Source organism: Cyanistes caeruleus, chromosome 3, assembly GCF_971803275.1.
Source record: "Cyanistes caeruleus chromosome 3, bCyaCae1.hap1.1, whole genome shotgun sequence".
In the NCBI taxonomy this organism is placed as follows: Eukaryota; Metazoa; Chordata; class Aves; order Passeriformes; family Paridae; genus Cyanistes; species Cyanistes caeruleus.
This window is the reverse complement of record NC_141703.1, coordinates 2,819,893-2,843,844: the sequence shown is the minus strand read 5'-3', so window position 1 is coordinate 2,843,844 and position 23,952 is coordinate 2,819,893. Positions and strand designations below refer to the sequence as shown.

General features: G+C 45.8%; 2 protein-coding genes and 1 long non-coding RNA gene across 11 annotated transcripts in view; 1 reads left to right on the top strand and 2 right to left on the bottom strand.

Moving 5' to 3' along the window:
- The window catches only part of LOC111928617 (uncharacterized), a 13,981-nt gene extending 6,000 nt beyond the window's left edge, over window positions 1-7,981 (bottom strand). Inside the window, exons 1-4 of one of the 2 annotated variants that reach the window (XR_015285348.1) lie at window positions 7,670-7,981; window positions 6,255-7,583; window positions 4,189-4,353; window positions 3,282-3,362 (exon numbers count right to left, since the gene is read on the bottom strand). This is a non-coding gene — a long non-coding RNA (uncharacterized LOC111928617). Of the gene's footprint in view, window positions 1-3,281; window positions 3,363-4,188; window positions 4,354-6,254; window positions 7,584-7,669 lie in introns of those variants that run through there. The other variant, XR_015285349.1, reaches the window with a different exon arrangement.
- VPS26C (VPS26 endosomal protein sorting factor C) lies at window positions 7,975-23,952 on the top strand. 2 transcript variants are annotated; one of them, XM_086883960.1, is made up of 9 exons: window positions 7,975-8,310; window positions 8,771-8,884; window positions 12,000-12,143; window positions 13,777-13,926; window positions 15,530-15,610; window positions 17,452-17,526; window positions 18,964-19,114; window positions 19,387-19,539; window positions 20,974-23,952. In XM_086883960.1, exons 1-9 carry the CDS (start codon window positions 8,254-8,256, stop codon window positions 21,054-21,056), a joined length of 1,008 nt encoding a protein of 335 aa, XP_086740086.1. In that variant the 5' UTR covers window positions 7,975-8,253; the 3' UTR covers window positions 21,057-23,952. The 2 variants fall into 2 exon arrangements, with proteins under 2 accessions (XP_086740086.1, XP_023781730.2); XM_023925962.2 differs by lacking the exon at window positions 8,771-8,884.
- TTC3 (tetratricopeptide repeat domain 3) overlaps window positions 22,124-23,952 on the bottom strand; it is a 46,296-nt gene continuing 44,467 nt past the window's right edge. For 4 of the 7 annotated variants that reach the window (XM_086883949.1, XM_086883950.1, XM_086883953.1 and 1 more), the window contains 3 exons: window positions 23,716-23,805; window positions 23,084-23,184; window positions 22,124-22,463 (listed from right to left, as the gene is read on the bottom strand). In XM_086883949.1, coding sequence (XP_086740075.1) covers window positions 22,448-22,463; window positions 23,084-23,184; window positions 23,716-23,805 — 207 coding nt within the window. In that variant the 3' untranslated portion in view covers window positions 22,124-22,447. Of the gene's footprint in view, window positions 22,464-23,083; window positions 23,185-23,547; window positions 23,806-23,952 lie in introns of those variants that run through there. The other 3 variants (XM_086883946.1, XM_086883947.1, XM_086883951.1) reach the window with 1 other exon arrangement.

Below are 23,952 nucleotides of genomic sequence, written 5' to 3'. Positions count from 1 at the left end.
TAAGTGGAAGGAACAAGGAGAATTTGGGTTTGTTTTGTTTGTTTCTTTTTTTCTTTGGAAGGGTAATATTTTGGACAGGGAAATTTATAAGCAACTTCAAGTTTCAAAGGCTGAAAACAGCAGCAAAAAAATATTTCTTGCTTAGACTGTCACAAGAAAGAACTTTTTGTTGCCTTTTTTATGTTGCTTTTCAAGGCAGTGAAATTGGTATGCAATAAATTAAATACACCAACTCTGTGGTATTAATTTTTACCCAAATTCCAGATTCCAGATTCCGAGCATCACCTTCTTAGCCAAAGGGACAATAACACAAGGTTTTATAGGCAACACGGATCTGTTCCAGGGGGGAAAAAATTCCTTAAAAGTTACTTCCAAAGTGAGAAAATTTTCCAAGCATTTGCTGTTCCTTTTCCCAAGTGTCATAAAGTCCAAGCCCAGGGCTCTCTGCAGCAGCTTCCAGTTGTCCTTGAAGGCCATGGCTGAGGGTATAAGGGAATGCTGGGATGAGAGGAGTTTTCTCTGAAATTCTGTTTTTCAGAATTGGCTCGGAGTTGAGATCACAGAATTACAGGAACACAGAAATCACAGAATCCTGGAATGGGTTGGGTTGGAAGGGACCTTAAAGCTCCTCCAGTGCCACCCCCTGCCATGGCAGGGCCACCTCCCACTGTCCCAGGTGCTCCCAATGTCCAGCCTGGCCTTGGGCACTGCCAGGGATCCAGGGGCAGCCCCAGCTGCTCTGGCAATTCCATCCCAGCCCCTGCCCACCCTGCCAGGGAACAATTCCTGCCCCAGATCCCAAGATCCAGCCCTGCCCTCTGCCCCTGGCAGCCATTCCCTGGCTCCTGGCCCTGCAGCCCTTGGTAATTGTCTCTCTCCAGCTTTTTTGTCAGCTCCTCCAGGTCCTGGAAGCCTTTTCAAGACATCTGGAAAAGAACTGCACACACTGCTCAGTATACAAAGAACTATGGATTTATACCAGGGCAGGTGTGCTACAATGTTCTCTGGTTTGTTCTTTATATTGTGTTCTTAATTCCAAATATTTGATTTGTTTCTCTCAGTAAAAGGGAACAATGTGCCAATATTTTCATGGAAATATTAATCAGAACCCAAAGATCTCAGCTGTGAGTGGAAAAACAACTAAGAGCCTATCCTTATGGACACAGAATTTCCCCCTGTGTGAACTACTTTACTACATCAGATTTTATCTGCCAATTTAGTATCCAGTCACTCGCTCTTGCCAGGTCTTTATCCAGTTCTCCAGCCAGCCCTTTAACTGCACCTCAGTTTGTCCTCTACCTTTCCTTTACCTGAATACCTCAATACCTTCAGCAGTCTGTGGTGTCTCCCAGCTCAGCCCCTCTCCAGATCATTGAGGAATACATGAAGCAGCACCGGTCCCAGCACAGCTCCCTGCAGACTCCTCCTGTGATCTCCCCTTCTCTGAAAACTGACCTTTTTGTTCTGTTTCATTTCTCTTTCATCCTGACAGTTTTTGATCCATTCTTCTCTTGCTTCTTTTGCATAAAGGCTTTTTTTTAAAAAAAAAAAAGTTTTCCACATGATGCTTTGTCTGGGAAGATCATTGTCCCAGGAAATCCTGGGAGCACTTAAACATGGATCTTCATGTTTGCCTTCCACACCTGGTTAGTGTGGAACACACTGCAGGCAGTTCTTGGACAACATGGATTTGGGACAACATGGATTTCAACTCAAGTCTGTCCAGTTGTGGCTGGTGCAGAAGAGCCCTGGAGGGGCTGGAGCGTGTCCAGGGCAGGGAACGGAGCTGGGAAGGGTCTGGAGCCCCAGGAGGGGCTGAGGGAGCTGGGAAAGGGGCTGAGCCTGGAGCAAAGGAGGCTCAGGGGGCCCTTGTGGCTCTGCACAAGTCCCTGGCAGGAGGGGACAGCCGGGGGGGTCGGGCTCTGCTGCCAGGGAACAGGGACAGGAGGAGAGCTCAGGCCTCAGGCTGGGCCAGGGGAGGCTCAGGGTGGGCAGCAGCAGGAATTTGCCCGTGGAAAGGGAGCTCAGGCCTTGGCAGGGGCTGCCCAGGGAGCTTTGCAGTGCCCATCCCTGCAGGTGCCCAAGGAAGGGCTGGACGTGGCACTCAGGGCTCTGGGCTGGGGACAAGGTGGGCATCGGCCACAGCTGGGACTCCATGGGCTGGGAGGGCTTTTCCAGCCTCAGGGATTCTGGGATTCTGTGGAACTGTTGCACTGTAAACTCGAAGGCAAGAACAGAAATTTTAATTCCTTAATTCCATTCTCTGTGATTTTGCTTTCCCTGTGTGTTCCTTTAACACCTTGATGATCTTCAGGCCCTGCTCACTCTGCTCCTTACCCTGACAGAAAGGATTTGGTTTTTTGAGTCATTCCTCAAGCTCAGCTCAGAAATCACAGAACCATGGAATTGTTTGGGTTGGAAATAACCTTAAAGCCCATCCAGTGCCACCCCTGCCATGGGCAGGGACACCTCCCACTGTCCCAGGCTGCTCTAAGCCCTGTCCAGCCTTCTATGAAAATTAATTTCATACTGTCCCTAACTCAAATCCAAAATACTGAAAATATATCATTAAAAACATTATATCACTAAACATTTTTGGTTGATGTCTCCTATCTATAATGTACCAATGGAAAAATCTATTTAAGGCACTGAGTTACTGAGTTTTCCTCCTATTTGACAAATAAAAAAACCTAAAAATCTGTGTTCACTGCCTCAGGAAGCTGCAAGCAACCTGAGTTAATCTCCTGCCATTAACACACCTCACACAGCACCCCCGCTTACACACTCCTTACAACCAGGAGAAAGAGCTGAGCCATGAATTGTAATCTTACACTTGGAGTTTCAAAAGCTATTTATGTCACAGGAAAAATGTAAACAGCTGAGGGTGTGGAGATCACTCACTGGTACCATTTTTTTCCTTTGGTCCCAAATCAATATTTAAAAAAATTAAATTAAAAATTCTGTTCCATTTTTCAGTCCCCTTTGAGGTCACTACAAAACTTTGTTTCCACATAAATGCTGGGCACTGCAATTTCTGTTTAATACAACTCTCAATGTTTTCAATATCTGGATAAATCCCAAATTGTTTTTCAAGGGCTCTCAGCACTCTTAAGAGTCAATTTTACACATTAACTTTGCATGATTATTTTAATATTATTTGAAAATCCTTTTAACAAAACACTTTTTTTTTCACACTGTCTACTACAATTCATTGCTGCTGGCAGAATTTACAAGTTTTAGTTGGAATGTGCATTTGTTTTGTATTTATTTGGGGTTTTATTTTCCATACCTGTATCCTGCCATAGGTTATCTGTCAAATTCCCAAACAATTCCTCCATATCCATCAGTTCTCACACACATGCCTGCAAAATTCACTATTTTGTAAAAAGGGTTTTTTTTCACAACATTTTTAAAGATATCAACTTGCCCATCATCATTCAGAATCTCACAACATCCAGTAAAAACCTTTAACTAGGAAAAATTACCTAATTAATACCTAATTATTTAATTCTTTAATTTCTTTTCTGATTCCTAAGTACTTTTTATTCAGGATATTCAGTCATTATTTTCTTTCCCTGCCAAATTCTTACAACATATATATATATTTTATTTTTTTTTTAATATCTAAACCACTTGTTTTGTTTTATCCACTGTTTTTGTCATCTCTACACATTTCATAACATTATTTTCCTTATTTGCTAATTCTCCTGAGTGGCAAGTGAAGCTCAGTGCAATTTCCAGTCAGTTCAAGCCTTTTTTAAAGTATCTAATGACAGTTCCTCTGAGAGAATTCCCTTCAAAACTGTGTATTTTGGCTGGAAAATTAGTTCATTCTTAAATACCTTTAAAAATCTTTGACCAATATTATATTTTATGGAGTTATTTACTTTTACTGTACCTCTGTCAATTAAAACACTTCATTTACACTTTTTTTCCTGGATGTTCCCCCAGCTTTGTTTCATCTCAATCAGCTTTTCTCACCTTGCTGAGTGAATAAATAAGTTTATTTTGCTGCCTTCTGTAGTATTTTCTCATTAGTTCTTTGAAGTCTTATATACTTTAAAGCATAATTTTTAATGAAAAGGAAATTTCTGTGCAGTGGGGAAATGTTTTAGAAAATATTGGTGAGATTTAATGTGTGTACAGTCCCTCTATGTGGTACAGAGATTTTAATTTCTTTTTTATTACCTTCCTCCTTTCAGGAACACCACCACTTGTGTGATGCAGTGCTGGGATTTGCTGATTTCTTCACCAAAAATAATGGATTTCAATTTACTTCCTGATGTTCAGGGCATCACTTCATTCTTCTCCTCCCTCCTTGGTGTTAAAGAACAGCCTTTCCACACAGGTGCTCTGAAAAACAATTTGTCAAATGTGCTTATAGAAACCATGGAATCATCTCAAAATTGTCCAACACATGAACCAGATTTGAAATTACTTTTTTATTAGACTTAATCATCTCTGAGCTCCTTAAAAGTGTAGTTTTTGTCATTGACTTTGTATAAACAGTAAAACTTCTCCCATTGAATTCCTTAAGTCAAATCCTTTCCAATCCAAACCATTCTGTGACTTTACATGACTGGACTCAGAGCAGAGATTTCAAAAGTAATAAAAAAAAAATAAACCAAAACTAGAAAAACAGGTTCTGGGTAGCAAAAAAAAAAAAAAAAAAAAATTTGGGTAACCCCAGGTTCCCTATGGTTATTCCAAGTGAGGAATGCTGTCATTCTGAACCAGTTAATCCACACATTTCAGCTCTGGATTGAGGCAAAAATCGAAATGGAATTATTCTAAACAATTTAAATCTATTTGTTAAATGATGTCCCAGAAATAATAGGTAGAAAAATGGAAGGGGTTTGGAAGTGGATGATCTTTAAAGTCCCTTCCAACCAAGCCATTCCACGAAGATTCTGTGATAATGAGGAACATAAACAAATGTATGGATCATTCTAAATTCATACAGTTTTTCCCCTTACTTTCAGTTTAGGTTAATTTGTTATTTGAGTTCTTCTATTCAGTTCTGGCTCAGCAAAACTTGAAAACAACAAATGAAAAACTAGGTCAAGTTTGGATCTGGTTGACTCCACAAGTGGAGCTACATCCAAAATGGATTTGAGCAAAATTTGTACCCCCCTACTTAGTTCATTAATGATAAACTCAGGAATAATCAGAATACATTTATTTAATCCTTTTCTTGCAGCTGAACACAGCAATGCATGAACCCACAGGAGTAACAATTATAGAAACTGAGTGATTAAGAGCTGTCCAACTGCAGTAGCAATGACAATTCTATATTAATTCAGAGCTCCTCAATCCCAGAATCCTGGAAGAGTTTAGGTTGGGACAGACCTCAGAGCCCACCCAGTGCCAGCCCAGCCATGTCAGGGACACCTCCCACTGTCCCAGGTGCTCCCAATGTCCAGCCTGGCCTTGGGCACTGCCAGGGATCCAGGGGCAGCCCCAGCTGCTCTGGCAATTCCATCCCAGCCCCTGCCCACCCTGCCAGGGAACAATTCCTGCCCAACATCCCAAGATCCAGCCCTGCCCTCTGCCCCTGGCAGCCATTCCCTGGCTCCTGGCCCTGCAGCCCTTGGCAATTGTCTCTCTCCAGCTTTCCTGGGGCTCCTTCAGGCCCTGCAAGGCCACCCTGAGCTCAGCCCAAAGCTTCTCCTGGCCAGGCTGAACAATGGCAGCTGGGCCAGCCTTTGCTGCCAGCAGAGCTGCTCCATCCCTCTGCTCATCCTGGAGCCTCCTCTGGGCTCTCTCCAGCAGCTCCAGCTGCTCCCTGGGCTGGGCCCCAGAGCTGGACCCAGCTCTGCAGGTGGAGCAAATAAAATTATTAAAATCTCAAAAAAACCCCCACCCTAAAATTCAAAAACCACAAGATCAAGGAAGCAAAAAAAATAACACACCAAAGAAACCCCACAAAAAAAACCCCAAAAAAACCCCAACGAACAAACAGAAAAAAAACCAAACCAAAACCCAAAAAAACAAAATAAAAATCCCCGAACAAAACAGAGAAAAAAACCTCTCAACTCAGAAAGAAGGAGGAATAAAACAACTGCTTCAAGGAGATAAATATCCCCATGTGGGACAGGCGATCACTGTCAGCCCAGATATGGTGACAGGTGAATTCCCTCCCCACCTCCAGGCTGTGGGCACCAGTATTCCACTGAAAAGCCCCTTTCCCCTTTAATTTTGATTTTCTGAAGGAATTCCCATTCCTAAACGAAGCCTAAAATTGTCAGTCTCACCATTTGCCCAAATTTGGGGAGGATTTTCCAAGTGGATGAAGGCAGCAGGCTCATGACAATGAGAGGGCTCAGTGCCAAAAATTCTGGTCTTTGCTCTGATGTTTCAACTGTTTCACTGATTTTGCTGAAATCTTCCAAAATAATTCAGTGGGAGGTGGATACCCTGTAAATTTATCATTTGGATGAACCAAAAGAAATCCTGTTACTGGAATGGGAATTTTCATAGAGACAAGGGGAATGGTTTTAAACTGCCAGAGGGCAGGGCTGGATCTTGGGATGTTGGGCAGGAATTGTTCCCTGGCAGGGTGGGCAGGGGCTGGGATGGAATTGCCAGAGCAGCTGGGGCTGCCCCTGGATCCCTGGCAGTGCCCAAGGCCAGGCTGGACATTGGGAGCTCCTGGGACAGTGGGAGGTGTCCCTGCCATGGCTGGGATGGGATTTAAGGTCCCTCCCAACCCAAACCATCCTGAGATTATTTCAAGAGAACCACACTGAGGGTGCTGAGCTCTCACCGCACAGACCGGATTTGGACACAGATTCCCCGTGTGCTCCCTGGGTTTGTTTGTGGGATCTGTGTTGCCAGGCAGAGGGGCAGCAGCTCCTGCCTGCACCAACAGGAGCTTTTTCTGGACATGAGGCTCCAGTTCCTAGAAATGAGTAACTGAAGTACCTTGGAAAAAGTTTCCCAAGAAAAACAGCTGATTGTGAAAGTGATGGCAAAAAAAATCTACATGCTCAGGAGCAGCTGTGCTGTCCAGGCTTTTATTTTCCTCTTTTGATTTCTCCTTGGGTGGGCTAAGAAGTAAAACAAAAAAATCCCTCTTTATCTGCTCCACATTAATTAATGGCAGTAATTAGCTACCTCAGTCCTGCCCGTAATAATCCAGTGATCCCAGTTAAACGCTCCTTTCTTTTTACAATCACCACGTTCCCTCTCTTCCCTGAAACGTGGGACAACTCTGATATCTCAGTTTTTTCTCCAAAACAGGAGCATAAGGGGGGGATTTGCCAAGTTTTCCATAAACACCGCAAGAGGAAGGGACATGGATGGGTTCCAGTACTGAAGGGGTGAGGAGGAAGAGGACAGAACCATCTCCCACATACTGCCATCAGTGACAGGGCTGTGTTTATTTTAATGACGTAAATCTGAGGAAAATCTACTTTCACTCAATAATATGTGAAAAATGAGGTGAAAATAATAGCTTAGGAAAGCGATAAAATTCATAACTCGACTGCTGTTTTAGAGATTTCCTCTTCAGGACTTCCAGTTCCCCCGATGGAGAACTCCTGTTTCCGCTGGAATCTCGGGAATTCCGTCGGAGGCCACACCTGGAACAGATGGAAACATTTCCCCTCAGCACTCGCACATTTCCACAGCGAGCGTTTCCGTGCTCCATTAAGGCGGAATTCCTCACTGCGTACTGCATTGCCTTCCTAAATTTATCGGACAATAAATTGTTTTATTTGTTGCGGGAAACTCTGGGGGCCGAGCCCGGGCCGTGTTTGGAAATTCAAAGCGCTGAGTCCCGCCTGGAATTAGAACAGGGACAACTTCGCTCCGCCTTTACATCGGTGCTTGAGGCTGTACAATGTAGTCAGAGGGATAAATTTCAGGACTGCGAGGCCTTTCCTGGGCTCCCATTGTCAGCGCCCTGCTCCGTGCGCGGCCCCACAGTCGCAACAAGCGACATTCGCGGGTCGCGTACGGCGGCTGCGGCCCCGCCTACAACTCCCATCAGCCCACGCGGCGCCCCAACACGCAGCGGGCGCTGCCGGCGCGCAAAGCACGCCGGGCTCTGTAGTTACCCGCGGGTGACGGCGTTGCGTCACTCACCCCGCCCGCGCGTTGCTGTGGCAACCGGGGCAGTGGGCGGGGCCGCGCGGGAAGCGGAGTCAGCGGCTGGGAAGTGACGGCGGCGAGGACCCGGATGTAGAGGGGGCGGGGTTCCCGCGCGCCCCACCCTGGGGTCACGTGACGCGACTGTCACGTGACGGAGCGATGGGGACTACGCTGGACGTGCGGGTGAAGCGCGCCGGGAAGGTTTATCGCGATGGGGTGCGTATGTCGCGATAGCGCTTGCTGGGATCGCGGGGAACAGCGGGGTACCGCGCGGGGCGAGCGGTCGGGGAGGCCAGTGCTGTCCTGGGGAGCATCGGGATGAGCATTCCCAGCAGGTCAGGGCTGATGCTGCCCCTGTGCCCAGCCCTGGAGGCACCTCTGGGCTGCTGTGTCCAGCCCTGGCTCCTCAGCACAGCAAGGACAGGAGCTCCTGGAGCTGAGGAAGGGCCTGGAGCATCTCCGTGCCCAGGAAAGGCTGAGGGAGCTGGGGCTGCTCAGCCTGGAGAGGAGCCCCAGCTGAGAGGGGCCTCAGCCCTGCCTGTCCCAGGCTGTCCCTGTCCATCCCTGGCTGTCCCTGGGTGCAGGAGGGGCAGAGCAGGCCCAGGCTCTGCTCCAGGCCCAGCAATGGCACCAGAGCCACGGGCAGGGGCTGAGCCCAGCAGTTCCCCCTGCACAGGAGCAGAGCTGCCCATGGAGAAAAGGAGGCAGAGCCCCGGCGCAGCTGCTCCGGGAGGGAGTGGCGTCTCCTGCTCTGGAGCCATTCCAAACCCACCTGTGTCACCTGCTCCAGGTGACCCTGCCTTGGCAGAGGGTTGCACTGGGTCATCTCCAAGGATCCTTTCCGAGCCCAGATATTTTGGGATCCCGGAGCTTGCTGGGCACACTCGGGGTCTCTCGGGCACACTCGGGGTCTCTCGGGCACACTCGGGGTCTCTCGGGGGCACTCGGGGTCTCTCGGGGGCACTCGGGGTCTGTCGGGCTCACTCGGGCACACTCGGGGTCTCTCGGGGACACTCGGGGTCTGTCGGGCTCACTCGGGGTCTCTCGGGGACACTCGGGGTCTGTCGCGACCCCGCCCAGCCGCGGTTCCTCTGTGGGCTCCGGGGCCGTGTCCTGGCCCGGCCTTCCCGCTGGGAATGGCCTTGGAGCGGGGATTCCTCGGGAGTCGTTCGCCCTCTCCTGTCGGTGCTGTGGCGGTGTCCCCGAGCTTTCCCTGTGTCCCTGCTCTTGTGTCCCTTTCCCTCTGCCCTTTCCCGATCCCGGCAGGGCTTCTCGGTGTCCTCCCGTAGGCGAGGGATGCTCAGCTCCGGGATTTTGGGCGTTTCCTTTGGGATGAAGTGGTGCTTTCTGTCCTTCCCCTTTTCCTGGGTACCGGGGGAAGATCCTGACCCAGCTCTGCAGAAGCTTGGAAGGGAAGGAATATTTTTAATTTTTATCACTGTTTGCCTAGAAATCCTGAGTTACTCAGCAGCACTGTGCAGGTCTCTCATTTTTCTTGCACTTGTATCATAAAAATCCTTTCCATCCACCGAAATTCCATTTACTGAATGATTTTAATCCTGGAAAAATGGATTTGAAAGGCAAGGCGTGCAACATCTGTCCTACAATTGTCAGATTAGAGAATGGCTTTGACAAAGCTGAATTATTCCCTTTAGGAATAGCTCCAGAGTGGTAAATACTCCATGTCTCACTTTCACATCATTTTGTGCATTATAAAATTATAAAATATTAGGATTTTGTTTATCTATTTCAGTTTCTCAGTGCTGTGTCCATTTTCAATTTGACTGAACTTGACTTGCCTTCTATCACTTTTAAATAGGTTGGGGGTTTTTTATTTTTTTATGGAAATGAATATTCCCTCTCTTTTAAGCTGAAATTAGGATATTTCTGGTCAGACAAACTGTCAGTTTTGGTTTTACCTTCCACTTGAACTCGAGGTGGAAAGGTTAGTAATTTTAGTTCATTAACTAGGCCTGGTATCTGGAAGTCTGTGATGAAAACACAATGATGGAAGAGCTGTACACCAGGGGTACAAGACAAATTTTAGTAGGAATCTTGAAGGGACCCTAAATCCCATCCATTCCCAGCCCTGCCATGGCAGGGCCACCTCCCACTGTCCCAGGAGCTCCCAATGTCCAGCCTGGCCTTGGGCACTGCCAGGGATCCAGGGGCAGCCCCAGCTGCTCTGGCAATTCCATCCCAGCCCCTGCCCACCCTGCCAGGGAACAATTCCTGCCCAAGATCCCAAGATCCAGCCCTGCCCTCTGCCCCTGGCAGCCATTCCCTGGCTCCTGGCCCTGCAGCCCTTGGCAATTGTCTCTCTGCAGCTTTCCTGGGGCTCCTTCAGGCCCTGCAAGGCCACCCTGAGCTCAGCCCAAAGCTTCTCCTGGCCAGGCTGAACAATGGCAGCTGGGCCAGCCTTTGCTGCCAGCAGAGCTGCTCCATCCCTCTGCTCATCCTGGAGCCTCCTCTGGGCTCTCTCCAGCAGCTCCAGCTGCTCCCTGGGCTGAGAATTCCAGAGCTGGACCCAGCTCTGCAGGTGGGGTCTCACCTGAGCCGAGGGGCAGGATTTTGAGGTGTTTCTTTTTTGTTTCTGCAGAATAATTGGAAGATAAATTGATATTTAACTTCCTTTTCCTGCTCCCAGGCCGTGCACCCTTCCCATGTGTAGGCAGCAGCTCTGGAATGGGTTGTTGCTGTGTGAGAGGAAACTTCTCCTTTGTTAAAGCAGTTCACATGTTCAGGATTGTCCTTGCTTCTCAGAGTTGAGCTGGACTCATTTTTTAAAGCAATAACCTAATTGCTCGTGCTAATTAAGGCCCTTCAGCAGAGCAGAGCAGAATTTAGGTCAGCTTTTCTTTGCTGTCCCTTTGTGCTCCTGTTCCGGCATTTCCCACTTGCTGCACATCCTCTTCCCAGGCTCTCAGGATGTCAGCCTCGGTTGGATGGGGATGTTTTCCTGCTTCCTCAACCCCCCTGACCCATTTTTGCCATCCTGTACCACCAGGAAAGACAAAAATCTGCCAAAATTCCCGGTCTAGATCCTGGTGTGAAGTGGTGGAGCGCAGAAGGAGCGGTCACGGTTGTCCTGTGCTTGCAGGGAGCTGTGCCTTGGGGCCTGTGAGCCTGGGACAGGAGGTTTATCCCCTGGGAACTCTCCAGTTCTCAATCACCTGCTGTCCTTTCCAGCTGGGAATATTTCAGGGTTGAAGCAGATTCTGCAGTGTGGGAGAAGGGAAGGATGAACCATGGAGTGTGTGAAGGGAGTTGTGTGTCGCTGTCGTGCGGTTCATCAGTTTTTCAGTGTTAAAAAATCTGAGTTAACGCTTTGGGGATGGAGCATTTCTGTGCAAAGGATATTTTGTGGACAGCACATCCTTTATGGGACCAGTGACAACATCCCTGGAGTCACACAGCTCCTGCCTTTCATTCAGATTCACTTTTAAACTATTTATTTCTGTTCATTTTTCAATTCTAAATCTCTTCTGCTCCACTCCCTAGGTGAATCTCACCTTCAACTTGGCCATCCTTTTCCTTCTCTTCCCTCTCCCGTGGCTGCCCATCCCAATTTTCATATAGCAATTCCTCCTGGCAGTTAATTCCAGCACATCAAGCAGAACTTGGCTGTTACCAGCTGACCCAGTGAGAGGGTTCTTCATCTTCCTGGGCAGGAAAATCTTGAAACTTTGGGAAGAATTTGAAGCTCGGGTTAATACTTCAGCCAAGAGCAGGATGATATTTTTAAGGAAATCCAGAAGTGCAAAGCTCTCATCCTAAATTCCTTCATCAGTGTTTGTCCTGACAAGGTTACACCATTCTTTGGGTACAGGATTTTTTTTCCACACTGTTTAGATAACAGCTATGAAAAAATGGATTTAAACAAATATTTTCCTCTTTCCTATTAGGAAGTTCTTTCTGGAGTGGTGGTCATAACCAGTAAGGACACGGTGCAGCACCAAGGGATCTCCTTAACCATGGAGGGCTCAGTAAATCTGCAGCTCAGTGCCAAAAACGTGGGTGTGTTTGAGGCCTTCTGCAACACTGCCAAGGTAAGACCTGCACAGGTGACCATTTTTAGCACAAAAACCTCTCTTTTCTCAGATGAAACCTTTCCTTAAAGGCTCTCAGGTGGTCAGAGCTGCTCATGGTGAGGAAATGATGGAAAGCAGGGAAAGGCTCAGTTTTATCTGGAGATCACAGAATCCCAGGATGGGTCAAGGTGGAAGGGACCACAGTGGGTCACTGGTGCCACCTCCCTGCTCCAGCAGGGCCATCCCAGAGCACAGGACACAGGTTTGTGTCCAGAGGGCTCTGCAATATCCCCAGGGAGGGATGCATGAGGACATTCTGGGGAAGTAACTCACATTGATGGGAGAATTTTCTTTCAGGATGAAATGCACTGCCATAAATAGATAAAAAGGTTACTGGATGATGCATTGAAGGGCTGGGATTTAAAGAAAAATAATTAATTGTGTGATGTTATTTTATTTTTGTTGGAGTGACTGAGTTCAACTGGACTTTTGTGCCAGATCAGTCACTGGCTGTGGAGGCCATGGAGGTTCCTGGGCATGAGACAAGAATTGCCAGATTCCTCTGGAGAGATTGGGACCTGTGGAGCTCCTGGAAGGGTTCTGTGCTGCTCCCCAGGTTTGGGTCCCAGCAGAGCAACTTCTCCCAGGCTCCCCAGGGACAGGGCTGTGCTGGTGGGAGCAGGGCTGGCTCTGTCTGGAGACAGCTCCGTTTGGAAAATGGTTTGGTTAAGTTAGGATGGCCTTGAATCAGGGAATCATGGAAAGTTTGGGGTTGGAAGGGACCCCAAAGCCCACCCAGTGCCAGCCCTGCCATGGCAGGGACTCCTCCCACTGTCCCAGGTGCTCCCAATGTCCAGCCTGGCCTTGGGCACTGCCAGGGATCCAGGGGCAGCCCCAGCTGCTCTGGCAATTCCATCCCAGCCCCTGCCCACCCTGCCAGGGAACAATTCCTGCCCAAGATCCCATCAAATCCTACTCTGAAGCCATTCCCTGGCTCCTGGCCCTGCAGCCCTTGGCCCCAGTCCCTCTCCAGCTCTCCTGGAGCCCCTTCAGGCCCTGCAAGGGGCTCTGAGCTCTCCCTGGAGCTTCTCCTCTCCAGGTTAGACAGCTCCAGCTCTCCCAGGCTGGCATCAATGGCCTCCTCTGGACTCACCCAACAGCTTCACTTCTTTCTTGTATTGGGAGCCCAGGAGTTGGGGACAATAATGGTAAAACTGCAGAGAGAAAAGAAATGTCATCTCCAAGCCACCTCCCCAGTCAAACCACTGTTAGCCCTCGTTCCAGAGAGAGACCTCCCCGAAATAATAATAAACTGCAGAGGTCAGGGGGGATGGCTGAGTGCTCAGCTGCACAGCCTTGGTCCTTCCTGCTGCTGTTAAGGGTCACCGTTTAGGAAATGAAGCTCCACTTCTCAAAGCTGGAGCTGCTCCTGGTGAGCTCCCTGAATATCTTTGGTCATTAATAGAAACCATAAAATAGAAATTGTTTGCTTGAGCAAAATGTTAATGTTTCTTTTCATTGTAAAATAAATATCCCAGCACTGTGTGTCCTCAAGAGGTTCCTGGAATTCTGGAAATCCAGGAATTCTGGTAGAGTTTAGATCTTGTTGGTTCTGTCTCAACCTAAACCTGTTTAATATTGATCCTTGCAGCCTATTCAGATTATCAACAGCACCATTGAAATGGTGAAACCAGGGAAGCTCCCCAGTGGCAAGACAGAAATTCCCTTTGAATTCCCGCTGCAAATGAAGGGCAACAAAGTTCTGTACGAGACATATCACGGAGTCTTTGTCAATATCCAGGTGAGGAGGTCCTGTCTGGAGAGAAAATCAGAAGTTTCATCTGCACATTGTCTTCTAAAGCAGCTCTTAATCCATGGAAATTGAGGATGAAGTTTGGTGGTGTTTTCTTTTCACACTGACCGAGCCTTCCACCCTTTACTCAGTAAATCTTTAAGGAATGATGGCACAAACAAGATGTTTTACCTGAAATACCTCAGCAGAACGACTGTAACCTGAATTTGATCCACCCTGATGTTGTAGGTGACTGTTTCCATTCCCTTCCTGAAGAAAACAGCACCACAGTGTGGCTGTATTCCAGATAATCTGTAATTCATAAGGAAAACTCCCAAGTGTTGAGAGCAACACAAATCAGGAATTATTTGCTTTGCTGGGGTGAGGAGGAGTAACATTCCCTGCCCAGATCTGTATGGAATACCTGCTTGGACACAGTCTGTGGAAATACAGTTTGGAAATTTGATCTTTTTTGGTTAAAAATTGCCTTATCATAGGTGGGTTGGTTTGTTTGGGTGATTTTTGATGGGTTTTTTTGGGGGGGAAAGTCTTTCTTCAGCCATCTCATGAAGGTAAATTCTGTGTTAGGCAATGCTTATGTCACTGGAATGAAAAAAAAACAACTTAAAAAACCAAATCACCCTCCAGCAGCCTATGAGAAGTAACTAAAGAAAAAAATTCTGTGTTTTTTTGTCTGTGTTTGGATGTTTTTTAAAACCTTTCCATTTATTTGTTCAGTTTTGGCTTCTTCCCTCATGTAACAGCTGTTGTTTGTGGTAGGGATGTCAGAAATGGTGCAGCACTGGTCGAGTTGCTTGCCATATCCCAAATAACTTGCTGTGATCAATCAGTTTGAGGTGCACTTTAATGAGGAATATTTGTTTTATTTTGTCATTCCTTATCTCATCTGTGTAGCTTTCCTTGGATAAAATACCATTAAGATTTAATAATTTAAATTTCAGCCAAACTTTGAGAGTCCTGTTGTCCTGAAGAGGGAATTGTAACACTGAGGTGCTGGTTAAGAGACTCTTCCTGAACCTCTGGGCAGTTTAATTGAGCCTCTCTTTCTTGATTTAGGGATTAATTGTGGGTTCAGATCTCTATTCTGACACAGAAATCTTTAATCAGACACTGTTGGGGGGTTGTGGCTGTGAACCAGAAGTGAGGAACCCAAATCCCTGGTCTGAGGAGGAATTAAAAATCAAACAAAACAAAAAAAACCCCATCCCACCAAAATTCCCTGTCCTGCAAGGACACTGAGAGGCTTTGCTGGAGATGCTGAAATGTAGAATTTCTGGGATAACCAAATTCTCACTATTTTTCATCCACTGGTTTATGGCTCCCATTTTAGGGGGAGCAGATTGGAAGGAAATTCACCTCACTGCTGATTTTAGTGCTGCTTTGAGCTCAGCTGTGTGGCTGAAATTCCCCATGAAATACCCCAACAACTGTGCATTCAATCCAAGAAAATCAAAATCATAGGGGCTGTGAATACATCACACTGACAATCCCTTAACCAAAACAGGGTGAAGGAAGGTGAAAAGTTGGGAAAGAGGGAAGAAATCTGAATTAAAGCTCTTCTTTTTGCCCTGTGTCACCCCATTCCCCCCAGTACACCCTGCGCTGTGACATGAGGCGCTCGCTGCTGGCAAAGGACCTGACCAAGACTTGTGAATTCATTGTCCACTCCCAGGTGAGTGTCATTTCTGTTCATTTTGCAATTAATCAATTTTTTTTGATCGATTTCCCCCACCCCCCCACTTCACTTTAAGGGGAAAAAAACCAAAACCTAAATCCATGTAAATTGTGGTAGTGACATGAGAGATTACAGAAATGTACAATCAGAATATCCTGAGTTGGAAGAGACCTCAAAAATTATCAAACTTAACTCCTGGCCCTGCACAGGACACCCCAAAATCTCATCCTGTGCCTGAGATCTTTATCCAAAATGTAGGAGTAAAGGAAATCTGCCCCAAAACAAAACCACCCCAAAGAGCTGTTGCTTCTGATTAGAAAAACCCATCCCTCTCTTAATTTCCAAGGACAAAGGGGAGTTGGATTTTCAGCTGTTTTTACAGTGCCCTGAGTTTATTCTCTTATTCATCCTTTGAGTTCTGAGACAATGGGGTGGTCACATAAATACGATGTCATTTTTCCAAACCCTGTTTTGAATTATCCCAGGAGTTCTCAGCCAAAGCTTCCAGGCCCCCCCAGTCCTGGAAATGGGGGTTGGGTGATGAAAATACCTGATTTCTGTTCTTCAGATGAGCAATTCTGATTTAGAGCCCTTACAAGTATCACAGCTGGGTCTGCAGCAAGTGGAAATCATGGAATCTCCAGGGTGGGAGAGACCTCCAGGATAATCCAGTCCCATCCTCACCCCAAACCATGTCCCACATCCAGACTCCTGAACACTTCCAGAGACTCCACCACCTCCCTGAGCAGCTCATTCCAGTGCCAGGCCACTCCTGCAAGGGAAACAAGGGAAATCTTGTTTCTAATTTCTAATTCTAGAATTTCTAATTCTTATTTCTAGTTCTAATAATTATGGGAGGAGGTTGGACTCCCAGAAAATGTTTTGCTGGTTGTTCCAGAAGATCCTGTGTGGGATTTGGGGTTGGTTGAGATCGAGCTCTGCCTGTCCAGAGCAGCTGAGGACAGGCCAGAGCTGATGAAATGTCCTTTATTCCATCTAAAACTTGCTGGAACATCCTGCTTCTGTCATTCCTTTGAACTCTTAACAGGACAGTAAATATCAAAATCCTTTATGTCACTCAGGACTTGTGGTGGAAATGTTATTTTAGTTCTAAAGTACCTCTTTAAAAGATTTAGTTTGGTGTTCCAAACAAGTTTCCTGTTGGTAAGATTTCAGTATTTCCTGCAATATCTGATGCTACATTTTATTGGTTCGTTATTACACTGAGAAGTGAGCCACACTTGTCAGAGGAGTGACAAATCACATCTCCTGCAGTTTTCCTGAGTTTATTTCTTGTTCCCACTACAGCACTTCTGAGCTCACCAGTCAGTAAATCATGGATCTCTCAGTCAGGGTGAATTAATGAGGTTTTACTGAACATATAATTCTCACTGTCAGTGCTCAATGTACCATTTCCCTTCAGCTTATTCTGTGCCAGAATTTGTCATTTTGGGAAAATGCAGCCAATCTTTTGCTAATCTCTTCCATCTTGCAGCTGGGCAGCAGCAGCTATTTGGAATTCTTGAGCAGTGAGGGCAGATCCTCACTCAGAGTTCCAGATCAGCCCCTTGCCGGTGCAGAACAGGAATTTATAAAGCAGATTTCAAGCAAAGGACACAAATTCTTTTAGAATGTCCCCTCCTCAAATTTAATAATGAAATATTCCAAGGGACGTGTAAAACGAATTTATTTGTATGTAAATAAATAGGAAACTGAACTTTTTTCCCTCTCTGCTTCAGATGGGGAGGGTATTCCTGCTCTTCCAGGCAGCTGTTGTGGATTTTAATTTTCTATGTTTTGAGGATCAGATTTCAGTTTAACCCTTCCATTCCCTGCAGTCACAGAAAGGGAAGCTGCTGCCGAGCCCTGTGGACTTCACCATTACTCCTGAAACTCTGCAAAATGTTAAAGAGGTAAAAGGATTCTCTTACTGCTTTATTTTAAATGTAAAGTTTATGTGTTTCTGAGTGAGACCAGAGGAGTGATTTAATTCTGCCTTGCAGATTATCAGGCAGATTATCTTGGTTTTATTTTTTCATTTTCTTTCTCACTTTTCTAAGCAATCAAGTGATTCTGTCTCATCTCTTGCACTGTGGTGACCAGCTGAAGGTGGAACTCTGCTCAGGAGTGGTTAAATATTTTTATCCCTTTCCTGAGTGAAAGATGGGAGTGGATCAAAGGAAAACTTTCTATACCATGGACAGCCAAAAGCCCTTAAAAAATGTGCATTTTGAGCCTTGGTTATGTCTGTTTTTACAGCCCCCTGTGGCTTTGGGAAGCCTCAAGGAGGGCAAGTTTAGATGGGATATTGGGAAGGAATTGTTCTTGTGAGGATGGGGAGGGGATGGAATTCCCAGAGCAGCTGTGGCTGCCCTGGATCCCTGAAGTGCCCAAGGCTGGGCACTGGGGCTTGGAGCAGCTGGGGCAGTGGAAGGGGTCCCCACTCCTTCCCAACACTGTTCCAGCTCCTGGATCAATTCTAACAGCCAAGTTCTGTCAGATCTTCCCAGGAAAAATCCATCCATGGGAGCAGGAAGGACTCATGTCAAGGGAGATTGCAGGAGAAATCCTGGTACAGAGTGAAAGAAATAAATCTGAGCTACATGAGGAATTTCTGAACACTTGAGTTCTCAATTTAGGAGCTTTTGGGGAATTTCCTTTTTGTTTTAATAACTTTCATAAGGTTTTTTTATTCTTAGTCTGCTCTTTACTACAACTGAAACAACCAACAAAAGAAAAAGAGGAAAATAAGAGAGACAACAGAAAGCTGGACATCTTGGAGAGGGAAGAAAAGAGAGAGTTTTAATTGGGCAATTCAAAAATTAGCTTTTTAAATTGCATTGTTGGTTAATCTGCAAATTGTTGTAGTCACGAGTAAGTTTTAAAAAGAAGTCCCTATTGAATGAAGTGCCTTCAAAAATAGATCAAAAAGTTTATAAATATTGTATGGTGGTATATATTTGGATGTTGTATTTCTAATGATATCTGCTGGTTTTGTTTTTACAAATAACATGAAAAATTATGATGGTCATGCATCCCAAGAAATTAAAAGGTTTTGCTTTGTTTCAGTATTCTCAATACATGAATGTTTTGAAAAATGTTATCTTCTCTATACATCCACTGATAATGTAACATTGTATGATATGGAGTGGTCATCAGGTATTATTACTGTAGTTACAGTCAATTTCTGCAAAATGCATTTCTTTAAAATTGAATTGAAAGATCATACAATTAACCCTACAGAAAAAAGGATTGAACGACAGGTTTCTTTCATTTTTTTTAACCTTTTCTTTTGTTTAAGTGTATTGTGTGAAGTGGCATCTTTTCCTCCTCCCTCCAACCTTTTTCAGAGAGCCTCCCTCCCCAAATTCCTGATCAGAGGGCACCTGAACTCCACCAACTGTGTGATCACGCAGCCGCTGACGGGGGAGCTGCTGGTGGAGAGCGCCGAGGCGGCCGTCAAGAGCATCGAGCTGCAGCTCGTGCGTGTGGAGACCTGTGGTGAGCCCTGGGCAGGAACAGCCTGCAGGAATTCCCTCCATCCCTTCCCAGGGAAGCAGGGAACAGCCTTAAAGAAAGGCCAGAGCACCGAGGCAGGGTTTGCGCTTTGCAGGAAGGGCCCTGATGTTAATTTAAATTATCTCTGCAATCCTTTACTCTGGGAAAACTTGCCAGGGCGTTTTTCCTCTTGATCCTGGGGTGTCTCTGTTGGAAGTTTTGTCTGCTGCTTTCTCTCATCTCCCCCCATTTCCTTCCTCTCCCTCCTTGCTCAGGGTGTGCTGAGGGCTACGCCAGGGACGCCACGGAGATCCAGAACATCCAGATCGCGGACGGTGACGTCTGCAGGGGCCTCCCCATCCCCATCCACATGGTGTTCCCCAGGCTCTTCACCTGCCCCACCCTGGAAACAACCAACTTCAAAGTGGGTGAGTGGGGAGGCTTTTCCTGGGAGTCACTCCCTTTACATGTGAGGGGATAAATCCACTGGTGCTGCAGGGAAAGCCCAGGACATTGCTCTGCTTCCCTGAGCCCGAATCCTGCTGCATTCCAGCCTGAGAAAACACAGCCCAAACACCTCCAACACTTCCAAACAGCTGTGCAGCCACTAAGCTGCTCCCAGTAAAATTCCATGATGAGGGGACAGGAGGAGCAGTGGTCACGTGGTTAAACACTTGAGGAATAATCCAAGAATAAAATTCCTTCTTTTCCTCACCAGTGAGAATCCCTCTTTCTACTTCTCCTTTTTGTTTCCCACCCTCCTGCCAAAAGCCCTGGAAGCTGCAAGGTTGGACAGGGTTTGACTTCTCTTCTCCACACCACGTGCTCCTCTCTGGTGATGGTTGTCAAAATCCAGTATTTTTATTAACAAAATCAGGATTTTCCTCACTTGTTCAAATAAGTACTGCAAGAATCCACTTAGCTGCTTTGTATTTCTTCCTTTCATCCTGCTGGAATCTGCTGAAAATCACAGAATCTCTGTGATTTTCCCCAAAATAATTTTTTTTTTTTTTTTTCCCATTTTAAGCTCTTCACTAGCAATTTGCAATGAGAATTTGAATTTATTTTGATTTCTGCTTCCCTTCATTTATTAACTCTGTCTGGCTTTTTGTTCTGTCTCTGTTTAGGACTGATTATTGATCTGATACTGATCTTGGCTTTGAAGGACAAAGAGTAGATTTTTCCCTTTGGAATTTTTGTTCTCCACTTTGCAGACCTGTGAATATTCCAGTATTTCATTTCCTGAGGCTGTTACATGCTGGAAACAGGGAATGGAGCTGTCCTGGAATTCTCCCATTCCATGCTTCAAACACCATCTCAGTCTCTTTCCCAAAACATTTTGTTCTTTGATGTCTGAATCCTCTTTTCCAGAGGATTGTTTGCCATAATTTATCAGTGATAAAACAATCCAGAGGAATCCCAAAGATTACAACAAAACAGGATTTTCTAGGAATGGTCCAGGGGCTGGGATGCCTGGGTGAGGTTCTGCCTGGAATATTTCAGAAGCTCCTACCTCATCCTGCTGCCAGGATTTGGCTTTCCTGTGGAACTGAAGTAGGATTTCTCCCAGGATTTGGCTTTCCTGTGGAATTGGAGTAGGATTTCTCCCAGGATTTGGCTTTCCTGTGGAATTGGAGTAGGATTTCTCCCAGGATTTGGCTTTCCTGTGGAACTGAAGTAGGATTTCTCCCAGAATTTGGCTTTCCTGTGGAACTGAAGTAGGATTTCTCCCAGGATTTGGCTTTCCTGTGGAATTGGAGTAGGATTTCTCCCAGGATTCAGCTTTCCTGTAGAACTGAAGTAGGATTGCTTCTAGGATTCAGCTTCCCATGGAATTCTCTCTCTTTTTCCCCTTTTCCCAGAGTTTGAAGTGAACATCGTGGTCCTTCTGCAGGATGACCATCTCATCACAGAGAACTTTCCCCTGAAGCTCTGCAGGATGTGAACACCCACAGGAGGAACAGGGAAGGATTTAACTGGGAATTCCTGAGGGGAAGTGGAACTTTATCCATGCCTGACTTCAGCAGGAGCCACCTCACTTCCTTCTCCCTTTTTGTGCTTTCCCTTTCCTGTTAACCTGGCCAAGACTTTGCCTCTCTGGATTTCCCAATCCTGCTGCCTTCAACAACATTTTCTCCAATTTTTCTCAGGCAAATCCTGAAGGAATCATTCTGTAGCTTTCTTACAGCTCGTGGGAGGATGTAGCAAGTTCCTCTCTTGATGAAATTTTGTAATACTTGCTCCAAAGTCCTTTGAAGACCCCTGAAAACTCATAAATCCCATTAGAGCCGTACTGGGAGGGGATGGGAACTGTGACAGAATGAGAAAAAGGGTTTTGAAGGTCTAAAAAATGCTGCTACAACTCTGGAAGGTGTTGCTGTGGGATCAGTCCCAAGGCAGATGGGAAATGAGTGATTTCAAGCCACACCAAGGGAATTTTGGTCAAACTAAGAACAGGAGTTGGTGTTGGAGGAATAAATGAATGTGTTTTGTACAACTTAAATGAAAAATAATTCACTAAGAAATAACCTTCCCAACACAAACAGGTTGTGGATTTTGATGTTTTAATGGAACAGCCACAACATGTGGATTTTCCATCAATTTTCCATGTGGGGTAGAGGCAGGCTCAGTCTGTATTATGGAAATTGGAAGTGTAAGGATGAGCACCTAAAAAGGCAGAATTAAGAAAACTGAGAAAAAGAATTTCCTTTGGTTTATCCAGCTGCACTGCCAAGCAGGAGAATGTAATTCCAATTTGGGCCCTGGCCTTTTAGGAAGAAAAAGCTGAAATTTTCATTTCAGTGTCTGGGAAGGGGGAGGAAAATGCTATTTACTGAAACTTAAAACTTTTTCCTGATACTGGGGGATTTGGGGAAGAGCTGCAGCCTCCCAAAAATCCTGGAAGCTGAAAAAGATTCCAGTGCTGGAATTTTTAGGCCTTAATTCTACAGCACATAGTATTTACTCACCTCTAACTCACAGTGAGCAGAAATACTCCACAAAAACAACCTGTTTGGCTGTAGCAGTAATTTTATTTTTTTATTCAACTGGTAATTAATAACACTGAATAATGAGAGAGGAGTTTAAAACTTGATCTGGAGGAGATGTAGCAGTGTGGGGAACAAGTGATCCTTGGAATTAGCCAAGAGCTCCTAATCCATGGGATGCTCCCTGGATTCAGACAATGGAGTTACACTCTGTGATTCCCAGGCTCTGGTTCTCACCTTTTGACTTTTTTGGGACAAATTTGTCAATGTTGAAGGTGCTCTGGCCACTTCAGACTCAGAAAACAGTAGGAGAACAATTCCCTGAGCTGTTGGAATTCTGCCTCTCCTGCTAGTGGTGACCATTCCTGCACAAAATACAGAGGAAATGTCATTTATAAATCCTTCCCATTTAAACAGACCAGCTCCTCAACAAGGGGCAAAATTCAAATTTTAACCCTACTTTGAGATTAAAGAATAATTAGATCCATATGAATAATTTAAAATTCTTCCTTCAAAATGTGACTAAAAGTCATCATTTAAAGAATTGGAATTCTCAGCTGTGGATTTATGCAAAGAGAGGAGCTGCAAAGACCACACACACAGGCTTGAATCCTGAATTGTTTATGCCAGAGGAAGGGAAGGTCTTGGTTTCCAATCCTCTTGGTCCATCCTTTTTGTCAGTTTGATATTGGGATAAATCTGAGGGAAAAGCTCCCTCTTCACAGGAATTATGCACCAGCCTTTCAGATTAAATAATTGGATACTTCCAGTGTCCCTTAGCCAAAAATCCACCAGTTTTGTGTGCTGCCAGCCCTGAGCTCCACACCTTTAGGCAGGAACCAGGAGAAATCCTGGATCTTGGAAATCCTGAGGCTTTTCCCAGTAAACCCAGGGTTCTGTCCTGTCCCCCAGCACTGAGGTTGTGCTGCAGCCCCTTTGCATTTTGAATTAAAAGGTGTAGGAGTAAAAGCAGGATCAGCTGTACTTGTTCCATGCAGGAAGCTCAGGGAAGTCCTCGGGAAGCAGAGCGTGGACACGGCAGATGGGGCAGGTGCTGGAATGCTGCTTGAGCCACCTTTGGATGCACTGCAGGGAGAGGGTGAGAGGCAAAATTTGGGAAGAGGAATCCAGCTGGAGGCTGGAAATTACTGGCACTAAAGGGGAAGCTCTTCAGTAAGTTGTACACCACTGAAATTTGGGGGTGGAGAACTGTTCTCCTGCTGTACTCAAATTTATTCTACGAGAATAAATCAGCATTAAAACAGAAAAGGTCAAGGGGAAAAGTCACAGACAGAAATGTGGAGTTATTCCAAAATAATCCTGGCTTTTTTGCTTCATGAATTTCCACAATCAGGAGGCAAATGCAGAGTTTAGAGGGATAACCCCTTCCCTGAGTGTGCTGCCAGCAATCCCAACCAAATTCATGCTCTGAAGAATCATCTGAAATCTACTCTGATGAATCAACTTCAAAAATACCTAAAGCTTTCTGACAGGCTGGCTGTGGGTCAGGCTTGGGGAAAAGGAAATTGTGGCCTGTTGTTCAAGCACTGAAGGGTAAGGGGAGGGCAGAGGGGTTGTTTTTAGGAGGTGGAGATGAGGAAGAAGAGCAGAGCTCACCTTTCTGTGGAAGTGATGGCCACACTCGAGCTCACAGCAGTCTCTGCTCAGCTCGTCGTGACAGATGGCGCAGGGATCCTCACCAGAGGCCTGGCCAGGAAAGGAATGCTCAGTTACTTAAAAACCAGCAGCAATTAACCAGCACATTCTACTCAGTTAACGAGGTCACTAACTTTAACCAAGTCTATTGAAGCTTTAGTACACAAAATAAACAAGGCAGTTCGTTGTTTTTTTTTC

What these genes read in the sequence shown, in the direction of transcription:
- VPS26C (XM_086883960.1), top strand. Translation starts at nt 8,254, where the DNA reads ATGGGGACTACGCTGGACGTGCGGGTGAAGCGCGCCGGGAAGGTTTAT. An exon ending in GGAAGGTTTATCGCGATGGG is followed by an intron (nt 8,311 to 8,770) that starts GTGCGTATGTCG and finishes CCCCCTGCACAG; the next exon opens with GAGCAGAGCTGCCCATGGAG. An exon ending in CCTTCTGCAACACTGCCAAG is followed by an intron (nt 12,144 to 13,776) that starts GTAAGACCTGCA and finishes TGATCCTTGCAG; the next exon opens with CCTATTCAGATTATCAACAG.